Source organism: Acinonyx jubatus, chromosome B4 (assembly GCF_027475565.1).
Source record: "Acinonyx jubatus isolate Ajub_Pintada_27869175 chromosome B4, VMU_Ajub_asm_v1.0, whole genome shotgun sequence".
In the NCBI taxonomy this organism is placed as follows: Eukaryota; Metazoa; Chordata; class Mammalia; order Carnivora; family Felidae; genus Acinonyx; species Acinonyx jubatus.
Window position 1 is genome coordinate 89,700,486 of NC_069387.1, and position 21,807 is coordinate 89,722,292.

At 42.6% G+C, this 21,807-nt stretch overlaps 1 protein-coding gene across 9 annotated transcripts in view; it reads right to left on the reverse strand.

The window, feature by feature from the left end:
- The window catches only part of GRIP1 (glutamate receptor interacting protein 1), a 670,689-nt gene that overhangs the window by 32,946 nt on the left and 615,936 nt on the right, over positions 1 to 21,807 (reverse strand). For all 9 annotated transcript variants that reach the window (XM_027071309.2, XM_027071305.2, XM_027071306.2 and 6 more), the window contains 3 exons: positions 9,229 to 9,373; positions 6,957 to 7,096; positions 6,608 to 6,802 (listed from right to left, as the gene is read on the reverse strand). In XM_027071309.2, coding sequence (XP_026927110.1) covers positions 6,608 to 6,802; positions 6,957 to 7,096; positions 9,229 to 9,373 — 480 coding nt within the window. The remainder of the gene's footprint in view (positions 1 to 6,607; positions 6,803 to 6,956; positions 7,097 to 9,228; positions 9,374 to 21,807) is intronic.

Genomic DNA, 21,807 nt, shown 5'->3' on the forward strand with positions numbered 1-21,807 from the left:
ATTAATATGTTACATTTATAGTTCTTAATTCACACTGAGTATTAATTTTAAAAAGCGAACTCAACAATGTTGGTTCATATTCATAAAATTTGAAATCAGAGAATGGTTTTGAAATGCAGTCTTCAACTGTGCAATTTGGGGGCTGTAGCTCCTGCCGTTACTTTCATTTTCGGAAGCCAATTTTAGGATAGTCAAGTGAGCCAGATAATTCCCTGCCAAAATTTGTTTCATAAAAATCGAGTTTCGTTAAGAATGAGAAAATCAAATCATACATTTGTGTAACTACTTGTAATTGTTCTAGCCAAGAAATATTCAAGGTGTTTAGATGAGAATGTGGTCTTAAAATGGCAGAGCAAAATAGTTCTCTACCTTTTCCAGAAATCATCTCAAGACAAAAAGGGTTGACAAACAACATAAACTTCATCTTGAGCAAAACTAGAATCTCAAACCATAAATACACGGAAAAAGTTACCAAATTCCCTGCGTCAAACAGGGAGTGAGAAGCGGTATTAAGGAGCCATGAGGAGACACCTATGGCCAGCGATTTCGGAGAGGGCCCACGCTTCCAAAGCAGGGGCCATGGCATAAAGCAAAACAACAGTCCTTTGTTTGGAAGACTAGAATGGATTGCACATGCTGGTGGCAGGAAGTGCCCTGGACCCAGTCTGGCACCAGGGCAAGCCAGGGAGGTGGGCTGAAGGACCACACCTACAGATAGGCCACCACCTGCAGGAAGCAGTCTATCAGGCGAGCAGGAAGGAATTCCACACTGCTGGCAGCCTACGGTTGCCATCTCTGTGGGCTGGGGAAGAAGGCACTCATCACAGGTCACTGTGAACGGGGGGGGGGGGGGGGGGTCATTTTTCCTAGCCTGGAGCACAACTTGGGCTCTTCTTTGAAAGAGACCCTCTTTCAAACTTCCAACTTAGAAAGAAGTCATCTCATCCACAGATGAGCAATAATTAAAAAGGAACTGTCATAAGATGTATACCAAGTTAATATTTTAAAAAAAACAAGGGGGAGAAGAAACAGAAAGACAAAGCAATAGCAGATGAAGGATACTCATGAGTACAAGGCTGCCATGGAGCAAATGATACGTATGACCAAATACATCATCACGATATTTAAAAGATGCACACTGAAACCACCACCTCTATAAAGCAAGAGGTCAAAGCACAGATAGAAGAACTCAAGGAAAATTGGGCAAGGCCACATGATAGAAGGAGATAAAACATGAGCTTGTAGAGGTCAGAAGAGATATAGAAGAGAGAAAGAAAAGCCCTCCCAATGGGGAGAATACTCTCAGTCTTCTGCCCTGGCTACTCTCTTTATGTACTATGTTGTGTTCCCTAACTATATTAAAGGGAGCTTGGGCTCTCTGACTGTACCTGTTGGCGTCTCTCTCTTTTTTTTAAGTTTTTATTTAAATTCCACTTAGTTAACCTACAGTGTACTCGTAGTTTCACGTGTATGACATAGTGATTCAACACCTTCATAATGTTGATGTCTCTTCTCGGTCATCAATATCTTTATGAAAAGTAGAAGGAAGCATGGAAATAAACGAATCAGGTACCCAATTCTAGTCATAAACAGAAAACCTAAGAAGAATGGAGTAAAGTTAATCAAACTCAAAGCAAAAATGTATTTTAAAAAATAAGAACAGAACTAATAAATAAATGCAAGAGTCAGTTCTTCAGAAAACTACTAAATAAAAATAAATCATTACCAGCATGCTCATGGGAAAAAAGAATAAAAACACAAATATACCAAATATGGGACAATATTGGGGAAATAATTACAGAAACCAAGAAAATAAAAAGAATCAAACAAGAAATTCCTTAATTGTACACAAATACATTTAAAAACCTGTGTGAAACAGACTTTTTTTTTCTGAGAAAATACAAATGATACAAATGACCTCAAAATGGATCCACCAATCCCACATCTGGGTATATATCCAGGAGGAAATATAGTAGGTATCTTGAAGAGATAGAATATAATAACAGCATTATCCACAATAGTCAAGATACAGAAACAACCTAAGTGTCCACTGACAGATGAATGAATAAAGAAATGTAATGTATGTACACAACAGAAAATTATTCACCCATAAAAATGAAGGAAATCCTATTTGCAACAATATGGATGAATCTGGAGTATATTATGCTAAATAAAATAAGTGAGCGAGAAAACAAATACTACTAGCTCACTTATATGTAAAGCCTAAATTAAAAACAAAACAAAACAAAACGTCAAACTCATAGAAACAGACAGTAGAATGTGCTTGCCAGGGGCCGGGGAGTGGGAGAAATGGAAACATGATAAGTTCTGGAGATTTACAGAGTTTGATTAACTTTACACCATTTACAGTATGGTGACTACAGTTAAAAATATTGTATGCTTGAAATATGCTAAGAAAGTAGACCTTAAGCATTCTCACACACACACACACACACACACACACACACAGGCACACACACACACACACAAATGGTAACAACGTAAGATGATGGATGTGTCAATCAACTTGACAGTAACCATTTCACAATATGTTTGTACATCAAAATCATCACATTGTATACTTTAAATATATACAATTTTATTTGTCAATTATATCTCAATAAAGCTGAAAAAGATGAACTCAAAAGAAAGAAATATCTAAAGATTAGGGTAGGATAAGACAGAAACAAAGCTATCTGAGTTGAGAGTCAAGAATTACAGACAACAAAAGAGCTACGCCATCCAGGAGAATGAGAGCCCAGGTACAAGCAATTTGTCAGTCCATCCTTTGCTAAATCCAAGGAAACGGTTTTTTGAGTTAGAGGCATAAATAAGACAAGGGGGCCAAAGCATAAGATTTCGATAAGGCAGGAGGGTATGAACATAAGGGTCAAGAGAATGGGAAATAGAAGAAGCTGACCCAGAGGCAGACTAGAAAAAGTCTGCATCCTAGAGTTGCACAATAGAATTGAGAGTCATCCCATTGTAAGACTTCTTTAAAAAAAATTTTTTTTAATGTTTATTTTTGAGAGAGAGAGAGAAAGAGAGAGAGAGAGTGCAAGCAGGGGAAGGGCAGAGAGAGAGAGGGAGACACAGAATCCGAAGCAGGCTCCAGGCTCTGAGCTGTCAGCACAGAGCCCGACGCGGGGCTCAAACTCACAGACTGCGAGATCATGACCTGAGCCGAAGCTGGACATTTAACCAACTAAGCCACCCAGGCGCCCCAAGACTTCTTTAAACACACTCCTTTCCCCACAGCTTTGATGACTCCATCCTACTTCTTTCTGTGTTAATTAATACTTTGCACCGTAGGAGCTTGTTAATTGGCCCTTCAAGTGCATTACCCCTTCCATGAGAATAGGGACCCCAACTCTCTGGCCCATCATGTGTATCCATGTATGCTGGCCTTTTAGTGTGCCAGCCATTACATATTTGTTGAATGAATGAAAGGGACAAGTTTCACACTTTGGAGAAGAAGCAGAGAACAGTAAGGAATGTGGCTGCAGAGACATTGGCCCCAAGGAGGAGGATGTGCATCATGGAGGTGTGACATCTTATTGGGAATGGGACAGCTATTGTGGACTGCAGGGTACAGTCAGAATGTGCAACGTCTTCCCGGGATATGTTAGAAGGTCTGCTGAGAGTCTGGAAGGGCACGTTGAAGATCATCTGTATCTCACAACATAGTATTTACCAGGGAAAAGGAAGTATGGTTCTATGCCTTACTTTTAAAAAAAGCCAACTGCACAAGCACAATCTGGAGAGACTGGGTTTAACCTAATAACACAAGGAAAAGGAACAAAAAAACATACTTTGAGATCTTGGTAAACAATCAGCTCAAAATGAGTGACAGACAGGATCTGACCACCAAAATTCTTACGCTGAGGTAAGACAGGCTGTGTTCACAGGCTCTAAAATTTTCAGTGATGAAGGTGACAGGCTTGAGTTGCTCTGGACTGTCAGGCTGTTGTATAACCTTCCTTTCTGAGAGAGAGACTTCAAGGAGTATAAAGTTAAACTTGAACATACTCAGAAGAGAGGCCCTCAGGATGATAAAGACACTCAAAAGTAAGTTTTATGCGAGGAACAGTTAAGGACCTGGGGCGATTTTGCTTGGAGGAGGAAAGACTCCAAAGAGGCACGATGGCTGACTTGGAGTATCTGAAGGGCTGTTGAGTAGAAGACACTTCAGTCTAGTTCTGAATGACCTGGAGGGCACAACTAAGACCGACAGGCAGGGGCCACGGGCAGACACATTTCAGCTCCGTACGAGTGAGAACTTCGGGCCATCAGAGCTCCCGGCGAGGATGTGGGGGAGCTGCCTCCTAAATTCTCCCCTCACGCTGAGGAACTTCATGTTCCTTATGAGAACTGAGATTAGAGTTTCACAAATATAAGGTGTTACTATGTTTTCATCATCTCTCTAACCTCATAAAGGTTTCTAACTTACTAATGTCAAATTTAATATTATTATGATCACAATTCTCCATCTAGGAATTCACATTTCCAAAAGCTTCATGAATAATAAGTGGTTCTTCATTTTTTATTATTTTGGGAAAGGCCCTATATTTAGTATGCTAATCACAGTCCTCATCCTATGGTATAAAGGGGCAGAGTACCTAAGTTCTTTCTCTTTTAATTTTTTTTAAGTTTTAAAATTTGTTTATTCATTTTAAGTAATCTCTACACCCAAAGTGGGGCTCGAACTCATGACCCCAAGATCAAGAGTCGCTCGGTCCGCTGACTGAGCCAGCCAGGTGGCCCTGAGAGTAGCTAAGTTCTTACACGTTACCTTATGGGTGGACATCATTAAAATAAAGAACATCCTTACAAACAATCTGTGTAACATGAAAGTCTCCACATTAACAAACAATAAAGAAGCAAGCACATTAATAAATAAACCTCAGAGTCTACGCTGAGAGAATTTGACTTCTGCCCTTTATCTGAGACCTCTGGTGACTCATCAACTCACAGGCAATGAGAAGAGCAGTTATTTGATGGGATAGCTAAGCCGTCACAAGCAATTATGACGTGGAAAAATTAATTGGCAGATACATAAAAGCTCCAATTCTATTTTGGGTCTTCAGAATATTTTCTCCACCAAACTCCAGTATCCTCTCTGACAAGTGACAACTTGAGAACTTTTGAAATATCATTCCTTTTCCTTGTCCTCTACTCTTCACGGGACTTGAGGGGAGAAAACTAGCAGAACCAGGAAGAGAGCAAACTGGATACAGTCTCCTAAAAAGTAGCTAAATAAGTTACAAACCAACTCCCACACCCAAATGAGTGTGGGGCTCCAGACTCTTGGTTTATGTGTTTTATTCTCTGACGGAGTTAAATCAGAGCAGAAAAGGGATGTGAAGGCTGGAATTTATACAAGGCAAAAAAGAGAAGGTGAAGTTTTAGCTTTAGTTTTTGTTTGGAATAGATACACCAAACATTTATTTAATTCCCTGTCCGTTGACATTTTTGTTTCACTAATATTTACACATTGCAAACAGTGCCTAAAGCAATGTCTTTGTATCTCTGACTCTGGTAAAATTATTTCCTTAGGACAGAGTCCCGGAAATGAAATTGCAAGGTCTAAGAGATTAGGAGCATTTGTGAGGCCTTCCGCCATGGTCTTTAAAGTGTATCTGTTGTATCTTGCTTTCAAACCAACTCCTCTGTGTGGCCAGTGTCCCACCTACAGCTTTCAGCACATGTGAACATGGCCAGGACACCCCAGTCCCCGCTGGTGGCCAGTCTGTCCACCTTTAGGTAGTTGAGCAGATGTGGCTTAACCTGCAATTCAAATATTCTCTAGGCACCACAGGGGCAATCTGGAACATCCTTTCCTCGAGGGGCATTTTCACCAGAGATCCAGATGGGGGCAATCACGTCTCAATCCCATGTGGGAGAAATACAAAGAAGTTTTGGCACATTTCTCTTTTGATGCTGTGTATCATTTGAAGGAAAGAGTCGAAGGGAAGAGACAAGAAGCTTTTAGTTTATAGTCCGCATTCAGCCTAACACTTTTTGTACGTTCACAGTGTCAGTGAGGTTTAACTTTTAACGGAGGTTACCCTTCTTCACGTGAGGATGATGCTTGTGGAGAAAAATCTGCTCTCTACTTTCATATATCGTGGTTACAGCTCTCTAATAGCGAGTGTTTGGGAAACCTGGATAAGTTTCTATTAAAAGTCAGGAGGAGGCAGGAATAAATGGGGTCACAAGTCACTGACTCATCTCTTGAAGCACACACCTTCAGCGCTCCCAATCCATCTTTGTGGAAAGCCTGCTTAAAAAGTAAGAATGGGGCCTGCCTTCAGTGAACCGCTTTATTGTATGGGTTGCTTCATATTAATCTACGTATGAAGTGGATTGAACAGTTAGACATCAGTAGATCTGGTGAGGGCCTCGCAAGTGTTTGATAAATGCTCATGACTTACGGGTGTTAAGGAGAAAATGCCAGGCCGCCATATTCAGTGTGTTCAATCTGGTTATGCTGAAGTAGACGCAAGTAAAATAAATAAAGGTGTTTCTTTTCAGAAAGCAGAGGGTGGGTCTTTGAGGCACACAGGCTTCAACAGTCAGTCCTCTGCTCCCTGAGGCTAGGACATACCTTGATTCCCATAGCCGCTATCTATTCCAGAGCCGTCCCACGAGTCTACCGCACTGTCCACACTGGGCACGGTGGAGGGGTACGTGTCAGTGAGCTTGCCTGGCTTCTGTGCCAGAGAGGGGTCCTCCTCCACATCTCCCAGGTCACTCAGGTGGCTAGAGATGGGGAATTTCTTGGGACTTGATGCTGCCTGGGCTTTAAAGACAGAGAAGGAGTTTGAAGTCTAAGCGTCCATTTAAATAAAAAGATATTGACATACTCCCTCAGGAGAGTCATTTCCTTAGAAACACACACACGCAGGGAAAGAAATGCACTGAAAACCCTTCACTGTGGCTCTCGACCCACTCACCATCTGTCTGTTTCTTAATCTTCAAGGTGACGGTCTCTCCGGCCATCTGTAGCAAATGGATGGCCTCACTCAGAGGCTTCCCTTTCAAGCTGCTGCTGTTGATGGCCAGGATTCGGTCTCCTATGTGGATTGCGCCAGTTCTGAAACACCACATGGTAATAGGAAAGGTAGAAATAATCCCTGTGTGCAGCTGAGTATCAATTCCCCACCATACTTTATGTATTCATAGTAATAAAGATTTGGCAAGGGTCTCTAGAAGCCACTTCTAGCTTTCTCCTGGGCAATGGTACAAGATAACTGCATCTGCTGGGAATCACTTTTTGGTTTCAAATAAAATCAGAAAAACTGTTTTAATTAGCATTTCGAACGGACTTGTGTGCTTTTTACATTCCAAAAAAACGCTGGGTCATTTGGTAACCTCTTAAAGATCCCGAGGAAAGAAACAATGTTGGACAATAAACGCAGCGATGTTTAGTATGGGGCATGCCTTCTTTTGACAGATTTGAAAGACTGAACACAATCACTCCCGCAGCTCACCGGAAGTGAGGCTCAGACAGGTGGACCTGCACCAGACCCTGGTGCATCGGGGTCCCTCTGTTGGTAATTCCAAGGATAGAAAAGGCTCCATTCAGGAATCAATTAATGTTACATTGTAATCCAACTTCCCAGTTGTGTGGCCCGGGTACCTTCATTTAAGCTCTCTGGGTGTCAGTTTCCTCACGTCTCAGGGGGCAAAATGGGGATAATCATCTCTCAGGGGAGCCCTGAGGATTAAACGGGGAATCTCATGTAAAGGGCTCAGCCTGCTGCTTGAAAGATGGATAAAGAAAATTTATTGATCGATGAACTAATAAACCTCTGGCCTTTTCTCTTCTCTTTCCGTCCTCACCCAGTTTTGAGCAGGCAGGTTGGAATTCATAATTCTGATGTTCACCATATCCATCTTTGGAAGCACTGGGTGGGGAAGGAGTAGGGTCATAAGCTTTCAAGCTCAGGGATGGTATAAACACTCAGATCTCTCCAAGCGCTAGCCTCTTATTGTACTGGCTCACTGTAAGCACGCTGAGGGAGGGAAGTGGCCCAGCTCACAGGCTGCTTGAGGCTGAGCGTTCTGACCACAGCTTGCTTCTGGGGCGCTGGGCAGCAGCAACTGGGGTAACAGAGGTGACATGCGGTCACACAGGTTATGAGAGCACGCTTAACGAGTCTACCGATGCATCTACTCTCAAGGAAATTTTTTCTTAGGGGGAAACAAAAAGGATCACTTAATTCATTCATAAAGGATCTCCAGTTTATGAAAGATCTGTGTTGTAAACCATAGAACACTTGACCGGTAGGTGGCTGAATCAGATCAATATTAATCTTTTCTTGTTGTCTCCCTACCAGAGATATGTGGGACTGTCTCTCTAGCAGGGGAAGCTAGGAAAAGAGAATATCTGAAGAATACCACAGCATTGGCATCTCTGTTAATACCGGACTGTGACATTCCTACAGGGTGAACCTTTCTGAGCTGTCTCAGTGCCCACATCTCCCAGATGAAGATGTTGGGGGAGCTGACTTCCAAGGTGCCTGGAAGCTCCAAAGTTCTGCAGTGCTGCAGCTCTACTCTGCAAACCATTATTCGTGTCGGCATGAATGACGTGTGTGCTTCCCTGAGCAAGCCTACCAGAGGAAAGATCTGGTTATGGGGTTTGGAAGATGCACCATATCACGTCTCAGAAAGAAAAGCAGTTTAGCGGGGCTTGGGTGTGTGTGCGCATCATTGCCAACACAACAGATGGACCTTCTAAGTTACAAGACATTATGAAGATGGGTCACTACACTTTGTTTCCCCAAATCTTTGAAGACAAAGCCTGGGTCATCCTCTCTGGAAAACACAGCGGCCAAACCCAGTACCTGTCAGGTAACAGAGCCTCAGTAAATGTTTGCGGAATTGAACTGGACAAGCCTTTTAACCTCCCTGAACTTCAGTCTCCTCTCAAAATGGACACAATATAAACCCACCTCCAGTTGACTGTGGTCAAGTGTATACATTTCCGGAGAGTAATATCAAGGCTAAGCCCATGATATCTGTTACTGCCTGTAAGATGCCCCTCAAAGTCAAGTCGGAGCTCTGCCTGAGAGTTCTCAAGCTCTAAAATCAATTCTTTGTGCGGATCTGAAAAAGTCAACAGGTAACCAACCAGGAGAGGGGAGCATATTTCTATGCGGCTTGTGAGGACAGCAACCCATCTCAGACACAGGTAATTGTAGCATTTTCTTGAAATTTTACCTTTCAGCTAATCCCCCTTTAGTGAGGCTTGAAATGATTATAGGATCAAACGGCTCTTCAGTTCCTGAAATTGTGATGCCAAGGGGCCCCCCATAGCGCTTAAGCTCCACAGTGTAAATAATTGCTCCGGAACTTTCTTGCTCATCTGCAATAAACGCCAAGGAGTCATAATTGGTTCCTTTGGAAAAAGCGGAGTAAGAAGACACATATATTCATACACAAAATAAGAAACTCGAAACGTCGTGAAAACCTTACGTCTCAGGAAATCATTATCTGGGGAAGTAGAATCTCCTTAGGATATATCACATTCTAATACAGGGATGTGGTTACCTTAGTGTCCGGGAAGGGGTTCACTGCCTAATGACCTGTGTTTGAAATCAGTGAGTGAGCCACCGAGCTGGCACCGCAGGCCCTTTGGACAGTGTCCATACCTAGTACAGGGCTTCCCCAGCACTTGTGTGCCACAAATACCTGAGGCATGAGCACATGGCTGAGGAGGAACTGAAGCAGGAGAGAGAGAGTCATGCAGTGACAGAGACCTGGCCAGGCCATTCCTATTTCCAGGCCTTTCCAAGCAAGCTAACTTCCAATATGAGAACATTTTACTCAGGGTTGGAGCAAACGTTAGCATATACATGGCCAAGCGGGGCTCGGACAAGGTGGTTTAGAAATCTAAAATCCCTTACACGTCATTCCACTGATTGTATCTTAAAACGTCAATCCTACGGATAAATTCACAGGTATTAAAGTCGTGGTTTGAATGGTTCTCTCTCCTCTGTTCTAGAGATTAAAAGCCATGCAAATCATGTTTCGGTAGCATATACCAGGCTGCCACGGTCATGAACTAACTTTCACTATTTAACATTGGTATGAAGGAAATCCTCTGTTAATGCGGTCTTACTACAGCACTGGCCTGCAAGATGTCACGGGACGCCTTTAACATTGTTGGGGGTTTTCAGTGTGTCAGGGTTACAAATATGCAGTCTCAGATTTCAATGTGTTTTTCTTTGCTTGTGACATGCTTCAAGTCCTCGGGCATTTCTCGTTCTATTCCTTGTGCCCCGGAGCCGCGAATGGCTAAGGAGCTGTTTCATTTCTGTACCCAAGGATACAGTGAAATGGTCCCGGAGCTACTTTAACACAGTCAATTTTACAATCAGACTGTATCCTAGTTAAGCATTACCACAGTCACATTTCTGCAAGGAGCAGCTGTTCATTTATGACATGAAACCCTGAAATAAGGAGGAAAAGAAGAGCCTGAATTAACGATTCAATTATCTGTGTGTACAGTGAACAATTACAGCGAGCATAAAATGAAAGGTCTGTAGAGTAGCGTAGGAAGTGTTATGCTCTCTCCTGCCAGCGTTTACTTCATTCTTGCCATAGACTGCGACTTCTGGAATGTACCCATCCCCTCCACTTCCTCGGTACTCTACTCCTAATAAGCTCCATGCACAGAGAATTCAAGACCGTCTACCACACACGGCAATGCTTAAATCAACCTCTTACGATATAAAAATATCCAATATTACACTCAAATCTGTACTGGCAGACAAGAAGCCTCCACCTCCAGTGTCAAGAGCTTTAGTTTGACGGCTCACAAACTACTTACAGGCTTCTACCCAAGTGGCCAACAAGGTGGTGATCATGTGCTAGGGAGCTGCTGAAGGAAGCAGGAGGATACAGTACCGTGTGGAGGCAGAGGTCAAAAGTCTAAATTTTCGACACTATGATACGTCATCATCCTTCAGAGCTGGCTTTGACATAAAGGAATAGGGTATTATTGGATAGATTACATGTACTTCGTAGACTGTGCTATCAACTATATTCTGGATAGAATTCTAGGTGAGTCATTTGATTAGTAGACCTTGGCATTATTAAATATTAGTCACCCCCGGGGCACTCACTCTACAGGTCATTCAGTGCGGGTGTTTATGCCAGTGGAAAGACCCTGACCCTTATTGTTCTGCCTTATAGGGCAAGCAGGAACAATGCTTTGTCAATGGACACCAAATAGTCTGGACTTGGCCACGGATGCTTAATGGGAGTTGTGGGAAATGAAAGCTGCCCAGTACCGGAACCCAGCAACCTGTGGGAAGTTTCAGTTAAAACTTCAGTCCAGATGAAAATAACCACTAGTGTATAGGAAGCTGGGCTTGGGTGCAGTCCCACTAGCTGGGAAAAGGTGGAAAAGCTGGCTCTATTTCACTTCTTCTTTAGGCGATCCAGAGTGAGTGCCCTGGGTGGTTTTTGTTGTTGTTGTTGTTTTTGTTTTTTTGTTTTTTGTTTTTGACAGTTTTGCAACTTGCATCACAAAGATGGCAAAATAACACCAGAATAGAGCGAATGGGTTTAAGACAGGCCACTTTATGTAGGGACATTTTTAAAAAAATTTTTTTTTAACGTTTATTTATTTTTGAGACAGAGAGAGACAGAGCATGAACGGAGAAGGGTCAGAGAGAGAGGGAGACACAGAATCAGAAGCAGGCTCCAGGCTCTGAGATGTCAGCACAAAGCCCGACGTGGGGCTCGAACTCACGGACCGCGAGATCATGACATGAGCCGAAGTCGGCCGCCCAACCGACTGAGCCACCCAGGCGCCCCTATGTAGAGACATTTTTAAAGTAGGCAGCTGAGGCCTCACAATAACAAGCCATCAATTCTTAAGGCACTCCATGAGTTTAAATTGTGACGGGGATGCCAATTAAAAAAATGGCAGTATTTTAGTGAGGAAGGACACACTCCTGTTATCTGTCACGTTGGGATGGAAACAGGAAGAAGTGAGGCTATGTTAGATTATGACAGAAATAGAAGCTTATTTCTGAATTCTTCATTAAGTAAATTGTCAGGAACAAAGACCAGAAAGGGAATATTTAAGAGACATTTCAACCAAAAACAATGAGTAGGTTTTTTGTACCAAATTAAAACCAACTGTTGTTTTTTTATTAAAAAAACATTTTGTAAATGTTTAGTTTTGAGACAGAGAGAGGACAGAGCATGAACAGGGGAGGGGCAGAGAGAGAGGGAGACACAGAATCTGAAACGGGCTCCAGGCTCTGAGCTGTCAGCACAGAGCCCGACGCGGGGCTCGAACTCACGGACCGTGAGATCACGACCTGAGCCGAAGTCGGACGCTTAACCGACCAAGCCACCTAGGCGCCCGTTTTTTTTTTTTTTTTTTAAATCAATCTATCAGTTTATCTATCTATCTCTACCTACATAACTAATGATACACACACACACACACACACACACACACACACACACGTAAATCAAGGAAATGGCACACTGAATGAATATTGGATGATATTAGGAATTATTGCTAATATTTTAAACTGATGATATGGAGCTACATCTTTTAGAAATCCTTTAAAAGAATATCATTTATAGATACATTAATAGTGTTTATAAGGTGGGGTGATAGGTGTCTAGAATTTGTTCAATGTAATTCAGTGTGTGGGTGGAGTGGGGAAATTAGGATAAGAGTGGAGCTGTATAACAAGATTGATCCTAAGTTAACAGTTGTTGATGCTTGGTGGTGTTGGATGGTCCATGCCACCATTCTTCTCCATTTAAAAAATACATTTGAAGTTTTCGTATTAAATTGGTTTTTTTATTATTTATTTATTTAAAAATATTGTTATGTTTATTTTTCAGAGCGAGAGAGACAGAGCGGGAGCAGGGGAAGGGGCAGAGAGAGAGGGAGACACAGAATCCGAAGCAGGCTCCAGGCTCCCAGCGGTCAGCACAGAGCCGGATGCGGGGCTCGAACTCACGAACCGCGAGATCATGACCTGAGCCTAAGTCGGATGCTTAACCGACTGAGCCACCCAGACGCCCGAAAACTGTAAAAATATCGGGACATCTGGGTGGCTCAGTTGGAGGAGCATGCGACTCTTGATCTCAGAGTCCCGAGTTCCAGTCCTACCTCAGGTGTAGAGGTTACTTAAACAAACTTAAAAAAAAAAAAAAGATAGAAATTTCCTTAGAAAACACTCATGGATGCCTTGAGTAAACGACTATTTAATTAGTCTGGCTTCCTTACTTTCACAGACGGTGGTGGCTGCACACACACTGTCTCATCCAGACCCTTAGGAGCCATCTGTCCACCAGGCGACGTTCCCAGAACTTCCCACGGACACTCGCTCTAGAAGAGGCCCCCACCTCAGCTCTGCCCTGTTTTTTCACAGTTTCTTCCTAAATTGTTTTCCTGGTTGGGCTCCTGCCTTTGCCCCTCCCCCACATCTATTTTCACCAGTGCTGCCAATAGACAATTCCTCCTCTTTTCTTCCCAGAATATTTTTAAGGCATAAATCTGAATATGTTACTGTCTTACTTGAAGCTTTCCTGTAGTTCCTCAGTTCTTTTGAGAATAAAATACAACCACTTTGTATGAGCTGAGCTGGAGCCTCTGAGTCCCCAGAGGGTCATGCCCCCTCTCCCACCACAGTCCCATCTCCTAACTTCTCTCCTCACTGAACCAGCCGCGGCTTCTTAAAGCGTAGTTAGAAAAGTGCTTTTCTAACATCTTCAGCCTGGCATGTGTTACTCCCTACGCACAAACGCCTTTCTTTCTCTGGAGAATTTCTACCCTTCCTTTGAGACTTGGCTCATGGGTCTCATCTTTCAGGAAGCCTTCCTGGTTACCCGGCCGCGGCCAGCAGCTTTTCCAGGGGATCCCATAGCTCCTGTGTATTCTACCAGTGTTCTCAACTCCTCTTCATTCTTGTTCCCCTCCTCAAGGAGAAACATTCAATTCAATTTAAATTCTCTGTAACAAGAGAAATTAAATCTGAAGAATGGATTCAGTCAGGTAAGGTTGAGCTTTGAAGGGCCACAAACCATTCTAATGTAACGTCTAAGATTCTTTGCTCCCTGAGAACCAATATTTGCCCCCATCAAGAATGCATGCATGTTCTCGTATATACTTTTCACTCTATGTTTGAATGATTTCTTTACTTGTCTCCGCCATTCGAATAGGATCACCTTGAAAATAGACATGTTGGGGCGCCTGGGTGGCTCAGTCGGTTACGCGTCCGACTTCGGCTCAGGTCATGATCTCACAGTCTGTGAGTTCGAGCCCCGCGTCGGGCTCTGTGCTGACAGCTCAGAGCCTGGTGCCCGTTTCAGATTCTGTGTCTCCCTCTCTCTCTGCCCCTCCCCTGTTCATGCTCTGTCTCTCTCTGTCTCAAAAATAAATAAACGTTAAAAAAAAATTAAAAAAAAAAAAAGAAAATAGACATGTTGTCTTCACATCCCCAGAACAATGTCTGGCACCCCGGGGACTTTGGTAAACGGCTAGACAAATGAGCGAGAGGATAAGCGGATGTTGTTAGCCCGAGTCACCGTTCCGAGGGACGCAGTCTCTAAGAGAGCCTCGTGAGTCACTGTCCCGGCAGCTCTGAGATCTAGTTTTCTTCCGCAAGGTGATGTAAACCCAACTATGGCTCACTCAAAGAGTGACAGTAAGACCCGGGCTGCCACCGTGGGGACCAGCAAACCTAGAGCATCTTCCCTCCACAGCGCTGAGAGTGTCTGAGTCAGCTTCAGGCTACACTTCCCACTCCATCTGTCTTCTCGGGCTTTAGCCCAACTGGCAGTTGTAAGGTCCTACAGCTTAGGAGGGTGATAACCACCATTCATGCTCAGGCCATTTTGGAGGTGGAAGCATTCCAAGACCCTCTCTCCTTGAGGCTGCTCCAGCTTAGAAAGGAGCAACGGGAGTGTTTAGCCAGAACAAAAACTTTCTGAGAAGACAAAAATGCAGGATCGCCAGTAAGTTTCAAAGTGAGCCCAAACAGATGTTAATGATATTATAAGAAGCTTTTATATCGCAACAGAAGGTTTACAACTATTAGCGAAAGACATGAAAGGGGGCCGGCCTACTTGTTTGTTCTGCTCGGCTCTAGTTAAGAAAATTAATGGGACCACAGAACAGATGCAAAATTGCAGCGTAACTTATCTACAATGTTATTTTCGGGCGTCTTGAGTGTTGACTGTTTAACCAAATGAACACTATCCGGCTTGAATCCATAATGGCAGCTGCTTCTGTGACCAAACGGGGGGCCTGGGTTTGGGAGAGAGCCCTTGGAATGCATAAACGTACAGGTCAATCAAAGTTCACTTCAACTAAAAGCGACAGAATTCATTTCATGGAGTATGGCTGTTTCTTGGAGGACAGGACTGAGAAAATAAACCATTTAGAACAACACCCCTTACAGCTTCCTACTCTTGTGTGGTCATTTTATCTGGCCACTAAATAGTGTACCAACGGAGCTCCAAGGAGTTGCTCAGTGTCAGAGAGGAGAATTTGAATTTCTTTTATGATAATTATATATGTATATATAATATATACATATACATATACATATACATATACATATACATATACATATACATACATACATTACGCTTTGTGACTGTGCTTCTCAAAGTGTAGTCTGAGGACTAGGAACTTCAGCATTATCTAAGAACTTGTTGTAAATACACATTCTCTTCACCTCAGACCTATAGGAATCCCCAAGTCTGGGGGAGGAACCCAGTCATCTGTGTTTTAATAAGACTTCTAGGTGATTCTGACTAGAGTTTGAGAACCATTACTCTGAGGGGCGCCTGGGTGGCTTAGTCAGTTGAGCATCACACTTTGGCTCAGGTCATGAATTCAAGCCCCACATTGCACTCTCTGATGTAAGCCTGTCAGCGAAGAGCCCACTTTGGATCCTCTGTCCCCTCTCTCTACCTCTCTCCTGCTTGCACTCTCCCCCAAATAAATAAATATTTAAAAAAATAAAACCATCACTCTGAGATCAAGCATGAAAAAAGGGAAGATACCCCCCCCCGCCCCCCTTTTTAAAAATCTATTATAGGTTCTTTCTTGAAGCCAGTCTTTTGCCAAAACCACCCCTTAACCACCGCTCCTAGCACAGCAAGGATCATTCTTGCTTGCTTGTAATGGGGACTTTCTGCTACTTCAGTCTAGTTTTGAGGGGGAGAAAAGCTAGGGGAAATTACTGAAAAAAAAAATGAAAGCTCAAATCTTTGAAGGGCAGATTTCACTGGTACTAAAGCTATCTGTGCACAAGGCTCTGTTTGGAAAGGCATAAAGGTAATTTGCTTTTGATGGGACAAACTGTAGCCTGGAAATGTTTCTCTATATAAATTAGAGCCCATGGAGGTAAAATATTGCATTTCTGGTCTCTGAAAACATGCTCTATATTATAAGAGAGGTCTCTTGATCTGCAGATCAAGAGAGAAATCGCTAACAGCTATAAATTTGATTGGCACAAAGGCAGTAATAGAGAGCACACAGGCCCTTAGGAATTATTTGGCACACATTTGCAAGTCTCCACCTGTTTCTTCCTTCAAGTCCCCAAATTCTCAACTGTTTTGCTTCAGGGCTGCTTCTCAGCTAGCCACTCTCCCTCTCTTCATTTACATTGGATCTAGACACAATCAAAAAAAGACAATAGATTTTATTTCAAGAGGGTTATTTGCATCTTTGGGGACCTAAGGATTGGGTAACAGCCCTTTTTTGGAGCCTTGGACCCAGGCAAGAGCCATCTGGCTCTACTTGGCTTATCCTCCTGTGGTAATGAAAGATGACAAACACAAAAGCTCCTGAAGGCAGAATGGTCACTGAACATCGCGGGGAGGGAGGGAGGCAAATCCCTACAATTCCAAGGGTTCCAAAAGATTTGGGCATCGTAAAATAGAGCTAAGATTAACGTAAAAGCATCCTAATACTGGCAGCTGGTAGTTAGGATTCATTGAGCCCTAGTAGGCACCACACATCACTGCTGCACGCTTACATGTATCACCTCCTTGGATCCTTGAAAACAGCCATGTGAAATAGGCATTAAATGGACATGTACAGATGAAGAAACGGATGCTCAGAGAATTTAATTTCCCCGTTTCCCAGCTTGTCAGTTGTGAAGCTAGCCTAGAGCTCTTAGTCATTTCACTCTCTTGCTCCCGAGGCTGGACTAGAAACAAGAGTTGATTCAGACCCTTGAGTGTGCTCCATTCTTCACTAAACAATGGCAACCGGGTCATCACTGACCAAATACTATGGCCTCACTCCCCTGCTTTAAGTCTTTTAATGGCTCCCATTGGCTTCTGGAGTAAGGTTTGAATTTCTTAACATGGGTTAGGACTGTAATGGTCTGGCTTCAGTATATCTTTCTACTTGCCAACTACCGAGTCCTTACACATAATTTGTGCACCGGCTACATCTGTTACTAGGATGTGTCATGCTTTCTGATCTCCTGCTTTGGCTCACTGTCTTCTGGTTAATTCTAACAACACCTCCCAAACCCTTTCAAGACCAAAGTGGTTAGAAATCCTTGAGCTCCCCAGGCTCAAATGGATGCCTCCATATTCTCTTAACATTTTGTGCTTACACCTAGCCCATTCATCATACTATCAATTATTTTCTTCTGTGTCTCATATAAGGTGGTGACTGATTTGGGGGCAGGGATTGTGTGTTTTTTTTTTTTTTAATGTTTTATTTATTTTTGAGACTGAGAGAGACAGGGCATGAGCAGGGGAGGGGCAGAGAGAGAGGGAGAATCCGAAGCAGGCTCCAGGCTCCCAGACGTCAGCACAGAGCCCGACGTGGGGCTCGAACCCATGAAGTGTGAGATCATGACCTGAGCTGAAGTTGGACACCCAGCCAACTGAGCCACCCAGGCGGCCCGATTGTGTCTTTTTTAATCTAAGAACTGGCTGACCCTAACACCTCATACACATCAAATACATGCCGATGGCATGATTGAATGGAAAACAAAGACTTTAACAATTTTGAGAGTAGTTCTACCATCTCCCTGGGTAAGGTACAAGGCAGAGCAATAAAATTAGTGTAACGGGAAGACGTGCCCACATTTTGAAGCCACAGCTATTAAACCCAACTGCAGTATTGCTAGCTTAGGAAAAGAAGTTCTATCACGTATGGTTATAAACTTTCTGCAATTGATGAGAGCAGCAAGGATTGAGGGGGCAGGGTCAAGGAAAGCACTGGAAGACTCCCAGAGTACAGAAAGTCCAACATGAATATGAACAACATTTTAGGGAGTGGAGACTATATGCTGAATATTGCCATTTTAAAACACTGAGACCAAGGATGGTAATAATTCACATCACCAGTTTAATTTCAGATTAAGCACAGCGTCAAACTTCCCAAATCAGTGACTTGTTATGATTAATGCTTACTTCCCATTCATTTAAATCTTGCTGAATGATAAGAACAAAGGTGGAGAAAGGCATTTTAGGAAGCAGTAGCCATAAAAATAGTCCCCATGTATTGAACACCAACTGTGCCAGTAAATATTTCTATTACTAAGTGACAACTGCTCCGTAAGGCGAGTATTGCTGTCTGTACATTACTGAAAATATAGCGGAATCTCAGATTGGTTCAGTAGCTTGCCCAAACTCACATAGCTCAAATGTGGTGGAACTGGACTTTAAACTCAGGCCTGATCTTAAAGCATTGTGCTCTTTAGGACCACAGAGTCTGCCTTGAACTAACTCATTTTGAATCATTTCCTCCCCCACTCCTTGCTCTGTTCTGAATAAGAGTAGTCAGCTACTCAAGTTATACAGTACTTTACATCCTCATGTTGGAAGAGGATATAGAAACACTTAAATTCTTCCAAATCAATGATCAGATGGTAATTTTCAAATAGTGGTCTGTTATAAAAACATGTCTGAATGAGTACATATTTTCATATGCCAATTCGAGAAAATCTGGTTTGGGTAAATATGTCTCTCACATCTATACTTACAGTCTTATTTTGGGTAGGCGCACAGTTTTCAACGGAAGGATTTAGAGTTTTAAAAATAGGACCTCCTTGGTGCACCTGGGTGGCTCAGTCAGTTAAGCATCTGACTTCGGCTCAAGTCATGATCTCGCAGTTCACGAGTTAGAGCCCCACGTCGGGCTCTGTGCTGACAGCTCAGAGCCCGGAGGGAGCCTGCTTCGGATTCTGCATCTCCCTCTCTCTATGTCCCTGCCCTGCTTGTTCTCTCTCTCTCTCTCTCTCTCTCTCAATCTCTCTCAAAAATAAATTTAAACAATTAAAAAATTAAATAAAAAAAAATACGACCTCCTAAAAAAATTTAAAAAAACGTAATAAGCATGATAATTACCATAATACTAGGCATAGGGATTGTGGGGTGAAAGGGGAAAGGGGGGAAAGATGAGCTGCAGGAATGAAGCAATTGAAAGTAAGACCTGACTCTCCAAGTGCTCAGTTAATGTTTCTGGAACTCTTCCTGCCTGACATGTCTGCACAGCCTGGCGTTGGAACTGGGAACACCGCCAACTGTGAGCACTATACATATTCATCTCTGGCTTGGGTTTTTTACTCTGCAAGGAAGGTGGCTGAGATCTGCTTAGCTTGGCAAATCATACAAAATGGGTTTCTCCACAGAGTGTTGCCTCTTCACTAGGACACAGCCCAGACTGATGCTTGAGGCTTTATCCTTTTTGGAAATAAATCCCCCAAAGAAAGTGCAACTGAAGCATGCTTGTAAAGGGAAGAATGCAAACGTTGGTACAGAAAATCAGTTGCTTGAGAAATAATGAGTGGAAAATTTTAAACGTTGGTTATAAAATATATTTGAATACAATCATCCTTACCAGCTCTGCTGATGGATGCAACTACCAGTTTGTTTTAGCTTTGGATAGGAATCAAAACCACATGACCACAAACTCTAGATCTAGATGGCTTAATTATAGAAGATTCTAGAGCACTGACAATAACTCGTCTTTGGTTGGAACGAAGCTCTCTTAACCACTCTCTCTGTAACCATTACTGGATTAACTGATTCTCCATCCTCTTTGTAAAATGTACCTTTCTTTTTTTTTTGAATTTTTTGAATGTTTATTTATTTTTTGAGGGAGAGAGAGAGAGACAGAGACAGAGACAGAGCATGAGTGGCAGAAGGGCAGAGAGAGAGGGAGACACAGAATCCAAAGCAGGCTCCAGGCTCTGAGCTGTCAGCACAGAGCCTGACATGGGGCTCGAACTCACAGACTGCAAAATCATGACCTGAGCTGAAGTCGGAGGCTTAAGACTGAGCCACCCAGGTGCCCCTAAAATGTACCTTACAATGCCATAGAATGCTCTAGTGTAATAGGTCTCTCTCTCTAGTACCTCTGTGAATCTCTGTTCCTGCTAACAATTGTGTTGTAAGCTTAAAAATTCAGTCAATTTTGTTTATTCCCAAGCTTGTTGATGTTAGTTTTACTAGTTTTTGTAACTATGTAATCTGATGAATCTCACATAACCTATGAAACATGAGTACAGTGGTTCTATGAAAACAAAATCAAATTCTTTGGAAAGATTCAATAAGGGAGGTCGTTAGGCAAAAATCTACTGTTAATTCTGTAGAAGAAAAACTTGAAAATATTGGGCAAGTAAAAAAATCTAAATGGAGTAAACATTCAGATTAAATTCTTTAAATTTTCACTATATTAAAACAAAAACAAAACTGGAGATCATGAGCTGTCTATTATATGTATGGTTTAGGAATCCAAACAAGTAAAAAGACTTGTAACTGTGATCAGCAGAATGATATTCATAGCAAAGAAGTTGGCTTCACCCCCGAGATTGGTAAAATTTTAAGTTAAATGTTTATGCTATCCATAGCTATCATTTTCTGTTAATTCCCCACATTAGCTGCGTCGTTCAATTATGGACTTTTTTCAATCAGCTCTAGGTTCTTATCATAATCAGATAAAAGACGCTCTACTACTGCTCAGACTGTGTTCCTTGGACCACAGTAGGAAGGCTGCTAGAAATGCAGAGTCTCGGGCCTCATCTGGGTGTAATATCCAGGAACTGTGTTCTAACAAGCTCTTCAGGTGATTCTGAGGCCCTTAAAGTTTGAGAAGCCCTGTCCCATTGTGTTCCTCCATTACTGGAAACACTACCAATGAATATAGCCCTTTTAGAAAATAACAGGATACTTCCAATCCATGAGCATGGAAAATTTTTCCATTTCTTTGTGTCTTCTTCAATGTCTTTCATAAGCTTTCTATAGTGAAGGATATATGATTTCACTCATATGTGGAATTTGAGAAACTTAACAGCTGATCATAGGGGAAGGAAGGGAAAAATAAGATAGAAACAGAGAGGGAGGCAAACCATAAGAGACTCTTTACTTTTTTTTAAGTCTCTACCTCATGGAAAAAAAATTTTTTAAGTGTTTTATTTTTATTTTTATTCTTTGGAGACAGAGAGTGCGAGAGGGGGGGCAGTGAGAGAGGGAGACACAGAATCCAAAGCAGGCTCCAGGCTCTGAACTGTCAGCACAGACCCCGACGTGGAGCTCGAGTCCATGAACTGTGAGATCATGACCTGAGCCGAAGTCTGATGCTTAACTGACTGAGCCACCCAGGTGCCCTTATAAGAGATTCTTAAATACAGAGAACAAACTGAGGGTTGTTGGGGGTGGGGTGGGGTAAGTGGGTGATGGGCAATAAGGAGGGTACTTATTGAGATGAACACTGGGTGTTATATGTAAGAGATGAATTGGGTCCTACTCTTGAAGCCAAGACTACACTGTATGTTAAGTAAC